At 37.9% G+C, this 6,485-nt stretch overlaps 1 protein-coding gene across 1 annotated transcript; it reads left to right on the top strand.

The window, feature by feature from the left end:
* The first annotated feature begins 2,998 nt into the window (after nucleotides 1–2,998).
* LOC120225470 (olfactory receptor 7A17-like) lies at nucleotides 2,999–3,868 on the top strand. The gene is made up of 2 exons (XM_039223665.1): nucleotides 2,999–3,353; nucleotides 3,639–3,868. The coding sequence occupies exons 1-2, from the start codon at nucleotides 2,999–3,001 to the stop codon at nucleotides 3,866–3,868; spliced, it is 585 nt and encodes a 194-aa protein (XP_039079596.1).
* Nucleotides 3,869–6,485: the final 2,617 nt, after the last annotated feature.

The raw sequence follows: 6,485 nt of genomic DNA, 5'->3' as shown, positions 1-6,485 counted from the left end.
ATCAAGGATCTTTGTAATTACCAGAGTAGAAAAGCCAACTATTGGGGCACCTGGGTGGCTCAGTCGGTTGGGCATCCGACTTCGGCTCAGGTCATGATCTCACGGTTCGTGGGTTCGAGCCCCGCATCGGGCTCTGTGCTGACAGCTAGCCCAGAGCCTAGAGATTGCCTCAGATTCTGTGTCTCCTCTCTCACTCTCCCCTGCTCATGCTGTCTCTCTCTCTCTCTCTCTCTCTCTCTCTCTCTCTGAAATAAATAAAAAGATTTAAAAAAAAAAAAAAGAAAAGAAAAACCAAGTATTAGCTGTGTAGGGATATACATTGAAGTGAGGACATGCCTTTTCCTTTTTACGATAGGACATATTATATTATATTTCCTCACTGATGAGAAAAATCCAGATGAAAGAATTCTCCCAGGTACATCCTTGCAAAAGCAGTAGGTGAAACATGCATATCACAGCACTTTCTCTCTCTTGATTATTCAAATGAAATTTTTTAGGGGCACCTGACAGTGTGTAAATTTTGTGCGGTAGTCTGTGACTTAGTCATAATACACTCTGTCCCCCAGGGTTTTTTTATTTGTATGTATGTATGTATTTATTTATTTGCTGAAAGAATTGATCTCTCACAAGACCTGCTTTCCACAAAATGACAGTAAATGTCCTTCTACATACTTATGTATGTAGAGCTACATACATATTTAGAGCATCTTAAATCTCCCTTTCTACACATTTCCAACTAGCTTTCACATCTCTGTATTCCTTACTTGTTCTTTTTGGCCCTTTATTATTGGATCTATTTCTAAAATGGAAATTCTATCACTTGGAAGATATTCTTTTTTACATATGCTGAATCACCTTTACCATACATAAACATGATTCATCCATATATCTTTATGTGAGATAAAATTAAAACTTTAGATATTGCTTTCTGTCTGCATGAAAAGACTTTTTCATATTCTTTTATTCTCGAGTCCTTGGAAATCTAATTTAGATCATTAAATTATTATTCTTTTAAATCTTTTTGTTCAGAAGTTGGTTTAGGGCTTTCCTTCAATTTTGTTTCATGCAGCAGTTTTGAGCCATTCTGCTTAACCTAAGTGCATTTTCACTGTTTCTCTTTCTTTCAAAAGTGTTCATTTCTTGTAAAAATTTTCTATGTTATGCACACATAGACATTCACATACTTTTGATTCGAATGTATAAAAAGAAACTTATGCATGTAGTAAGTATTCTTTAAGTTCAAGCACAACTCTTTTCTTAGCTTTTCTCCCCAAGTCCTTTTGACATAGTAGTACCATACACACATCCCTCTAGCGAACTAGTGTAATGCTGATTCATTCTTTTTTAAAGATTTTCTTTTTTTTAAAATAGTTTATTGTCAAGTTGGTTTCCATATAACACCCAGTGCTCATCCCCACAAATAACCTCTACACCCAATGTGGGGCTTGAACTCACAACCCCACGATCAAAATGTTCACTTTTTGCTGACTGAGCCAGCCAGGTGCCCCCGATTCATTATTTCAATACCTATATGACTGTGCCATTTACCTCTTTCATATTTTTTCTCATTATATTACTATTATATCAATGCTACAAAATATTTTTAAATAAATAAACTATGTTTCTCAACCAAAGGTGATTTTGTCCCCCTGGGGAAAATGAGCAATGTTCAAAGACATTTTGGGTTCTCACACTGGGGAGGGGTGCATGGAGGCCAGGGATGTTCTAAACATCCTAAAATGCCCATGACGCTCCTCACCACAGAGAAGGATGTGGCCCAGAATGTCCATATCGCAGAGACTGAGAAATCCTGAGTTAAAGAATATGTGTATTTTTTAAGATACTATTCTTTTTTAAATAATCTCTACACCCAACATGGGACTTGAGCTTACAACCCCAAGCCCAAGACTTTTCAGCTCCACTAACTGATCCCGCCAGATGCCCTAAGAATACCTTTTTTTTTAATATTTATAAATGTCTTCACAGTCTCCCGAAATGTTATAACACGTCACAAGCCTGACAGCAAAATTAGAAAGTGCCTCTTTGCTACCTGTTAAAAATTCCAACCTCATTCAATGTGACAGCCCTTGAAGTGTTTTCTCAGGATATTGGGTGTGATGCTAAGAAGAGCTCTTCAACCAACAGGACACTACAGTAACCAGATTAGTAAAGTGCAAGAGGTACATAGTGTGGACGGGGAACTCTCTGTGTCTTGAACTTTAAGCAGCTGTGAGGCCACATATTTCTATGAAATTCACAACCATTGCCTCTTGTGTCCATTTCCCTCAACACACTGGCTTCCTTCTGAGCCTTAATTTTCAGGGGGGATAAAAAGTACTTCCTGAGGGCCTTTGCACTGGCTGGACCCTCTATCAATTTCCAGGAAGTCTTCTTTCTTCCTTCAAGTCTCTGTTTAAATATCACCTTCTTAGGCAATCTTGACTGAACACTCAACATAACATTCCATCCACTTCCACTCTCTTTTTACCTGCCTTCATTTTCTTGATTGCCTCTGTTCCTATTTCAGGATTATTTCATATATATATATCCAGTCACCATCATTTAATTGTAGGTACTTTTGCTCATCAACAGCCTCTATTTTATGACTTGGAAATGCTGAAAACATGATCGACACTCTATATTTCTCAAATGGATGAAACAATTTCTTATTAACTCTATGATACCTGGTATTTGGGGGAACAACTGATGTTGGGATGACAATTTCTAATCAGAGAGGAAACAGTGATCCCCTGAAGGGGCCCAGATCCATTCACAAAATATTGAAATTACTTTATTGACTGTAAATATAAATAGTTGCATTTGAACAATGTGCGCCACGCCCATTTATGTGAAATTTTGTCATTTTATTTTTCCCTTTACTGGTAGTCACCTCCACTACATGGACTCAGGAAATGATACAGGAATTTCAGAATTTCTTCTTATGGGATTTTCAGAGGAACCAGAACTGCAGCCCCTCATATTTGGGCTTTTCCTCTCCATGTACCTGATCACTGTGTTAGGGAACTTGCTCATCATCCTGGCCATCAGCTCTGTCTCCCACCTCCACACACCCATGTACTTCTTCCTCTCCAACCTGTCCTTTGTGGACATCTGCTTCACCTCCACTACCGTCCCAAAGATGCTGTGGAACATCCAGACTCAGAGAAAAGTCATAACCTATGAGGACTGCATCACACAGATGTACTTTTTCATACTCTTTGCAGGATTAGACATGTTTCTCTTGACTGTGATGGCTTATGACCGCTTTGTGGCCATCTGTCACCCCCTGCACTACACAGTCATCATGAACCCTCGGCTCTGTGGGCTGTTGGTTCTGGTGTCCTGGGTCCTGAGTGCCCTGCATTCCTTGTTAGAAAGCTTAATGGTGTTGCAACTGTCCTTCTGTACAGTCTTGGAAATCCCCCAATTTTTCTGTGAACTCAATCAGATGATCCAACTCGCCTGTTCTGACACCTTTCTCAGTAATATGGTGGTATATTTTGGAGCTACGTTGTTGGGTGGTGGTCCCTTCATTGGAATCCTTTACTCTTACTTTAAGATAGTTTCCTCCATACGTGGGATCTCATCAGCTCAGGGTAAATATAAAGCATTCTCTACCTGTGCATCTCACCTCTCAGTGGTCTCTTTATTTTGTTGTACGAGCATAGGAGTGTACCTTAGCTCTGCCGCTACCCAGAGCTCTAGCTCAAGTGCAATAGCCTCAGTGATGTACACGGTGGTCACGCCCATGCTGAACCCCTTCATCTACAGCCTGAGGAACAAAGACATAAAAGAGGCTCTGACAAGATTCTCTGGGATGGTAGCTACAAAAAGGCTAATTCTTCCTGGGCTGAAGAAGTGTCCATAATTTCAGGACCCAGAGCCTGAGCCAAATGTTGAGATTCTTTGATCAGACTGTGGAAGCAGAACATGCCTCTTCTTTTTTTTTTTTCCTGGAAGTTTGTTTTGTTTTGTTCGAATCTCTCTGTACAATTTATGTATGTTCTATCAAGCTTTGTGATATCTCTGATATCCAAGAGATTTCCCTTTTTCATTTTCCTACTCTCCCAATGTTATTCTTCCCATTGGCTGTGAAATATTTGTTAATTCTCACTTATTTTAAAGAACCACATGGATCAGTTAATAATAATTTCTTCTCAAATCTAATATATGATAGTGACTTTTTTCTTTTGTTTGAATAAAAAACCTTAGTCATGTGTTGTACTATGCCAATGGAAAGTTTACTCTTGGCCACCACAGCTGTTTATATAAGTTCATAAGAGAGAAAGATCTGAGATCACTCTGCTTCACTCTTGTGAACATCATTCCCTTGTATATCACTACCTTAACTGCTCTTCCTGATAATGTAGACTTTGAACCACTGGTTGCTATAGCGGATCATAGGGACTTTTCTACACATTAAGATCCTGTTCTGCTACACAGCTGCATCCACCATGCTTACCGTAGTCACTGGCAAAAAAAAAAAAAAAATTTATAATACTATACACGTTTCCAAAAAGATCTCCACAGAAAGACAAACATGGGGGGAAAAAGATTGATATATCATGGCCTTAGAGTCAAGCTTGACTTTAAGTATAAGAAAGAAAAATATTAAATCACACATTTATTGCTATGCAAAATATTTCTTTCTCAGGCACTTCACCTACTCATTGAATTATAGGATATCAGGATCCATGTGTAAGGTGTATTCATTAAGATGAAAGGCTGGTGGCATGTCTGGGGTTTAATTAAATCACATCCTGGGTTCTGAAGTTTTCCAGCGCTGCACACAAATATGATTTCTTCCTTTTCTCTAAATGAAATATGTTCCACTATTTGAAATTTTGCCATAATCACTAAAGAGGTAGCAAATGAACAATATGAATATCAACCATTATACATCTTTCTCCCAATCACTGGCTGACTCACCAACAAGTGTGAATTCCTGTCCAGGTATGCAATTCAGAGTCACAAGCTTTGTGCAAACATGCACGTCCTTCCAAACTTTCCATGTTATCTCAAATGCGCTCAATGGAGTTATTTTTAACACAGTTAAGTGAAAAAAACTTGAAAAACAGAGTAACCATGAACGCTACCTTCATCTATTAGAACAAATACCTAGAATAAAAAGAATCAGATTATGACAAATGCTCTTAAATTCTGCAGGATTTAATTATTACATCAGTTACTATAGGTGCATATAAAGTATGCTCAAATAAAATAGCTTAATATAGTGTCTTTATTATCAAATGGAATTGTAGGGTAGGGAGTTGCTCTGGCTTCTGCTGGGCTCCTGTGAGTCTGTAGGCAGGTGTGAATCTCTACCTTGTATTTCTAAGGCTCATTCATGAAGTGAGAGGCTGTCCTCTTCTATCTTGAACCAATTTATGTCATTTTACTCTTTTGATATACATAGGCTAATCTTCTAGACTATGAAAAAGATGAGTTTATCAAATGTGAACGGTCTCAATTTAATTCCACTCTTTTTTACTATCCACATGTGAACCTTTGCTTTTTCACAGTTGGAAGAGAGATCTCCCACCCTGTTAGGTGTGACTCAGCTAACTGTGCTCCAGATCTGGCCCTGAGTCATGCAACACTAGAATTTTTTAACGTTAACTAATTTATCGGAGGTTTATTACATAAGGTAAACTGTACATATTTAAAGTGTACAAATTTAGGAATGGAATGAGTCATTGAAAAACCATGGGTATGTTCTGCATGGTTCTATGGAACCATGGTTCTATAGAATTTAAAAAGGTGTACAGTAAGTTTTGACTACTTCATTATGCAATTGGTAGGATGTAATCCCCCTAGCCTTCATTTTCTTCTGCAGGTAATGTGGAAGAATAAACATAACTTCAAGGGATGTGGTGAGGAAAGATGAAATGTGTGAAAATGCTTTGTTGGGTCTAAAGAATGTTAAGAGTAAGGGTTGTGTGTATGCAAATGTATGTGTACTTATGTACATTTTTCTTTCAAACACACTTACATATATGTGCATGCACAAGTTTCATAACCCTGATTATAACTCATTATAACCTATCTCTTGTGTTGAAAGAAACCTTGAGAGACCTTGGAGGGCAAAGAAAGGAAAAGAGTGAAAGTTTGCATTAACATGGAATTCAACAAATGTAGAAATTTAGACAAAAAAATTAGAGTAAAATGCGTGGTCTTTATTTTAACAATCAATGGCTTCTCCTACCCTGATGCCCAGGGGCCTCCAAGACAAAACCACATTTACATTTATGCAAGAAGAAATTCTCTGTACCAGCTAATAAGGCTGAACATCTCCAAATTGACTTTAGATTTTGTTTCAGCTACTTAAGTAGGCTTTCAACACAAAATGCCCTTACTCAAGGAAGGAGTTATCAAATAGAGCTGATAAACTTAATTTCCATTTCTTCCAACAACATTTTATTGGACAAATGTTTTTGTCACTTTCCTATTGCTGCTATTACTAATTACCACACTAAGGGTTTAAA

The sequence above is a fragment of the Hyaena hyaena genome, unplaced genomic scaffold, assembly GCF_003009895.1.
Source record: "Hyaena hyaena isolate Hyena2069 unplaced genomic scaffold, ASM300989v1 scaffold_1433, whole genome shotgun sequence".
In the NCBI taxonomy this organism is placed as follows: Eukaryota; Metazoa; Chordata; class Mammalia; order Carnivora; family Hyaenidae; genus Hyaena; species Hyaena hyaena.
The sequence above is the reverse complement of the archived record's forward strand: the minus strand, read 5'-3'. Positions and strand labels throughout refer to the sequence as shown.

What these genes read in the sequence shown, in the direction of transcription:
- LOC120225470 (XM_039223665.1), top strand. Translation starts at nt 2,999, where the DNA reads ATGTACCTGATCACTGTGTTAGGGAACTTGCTCATCATCCTGGCCATC. An exon ending in TCTGGTGTCCTGGGTCCTGA is followed by an intron (nt 3,354 to 3,638) that starts GTGCCCTGCATT and finishes CTCACCTCTCAG; the next exon opens with TGGTCTCTTTATTTTGTTGT.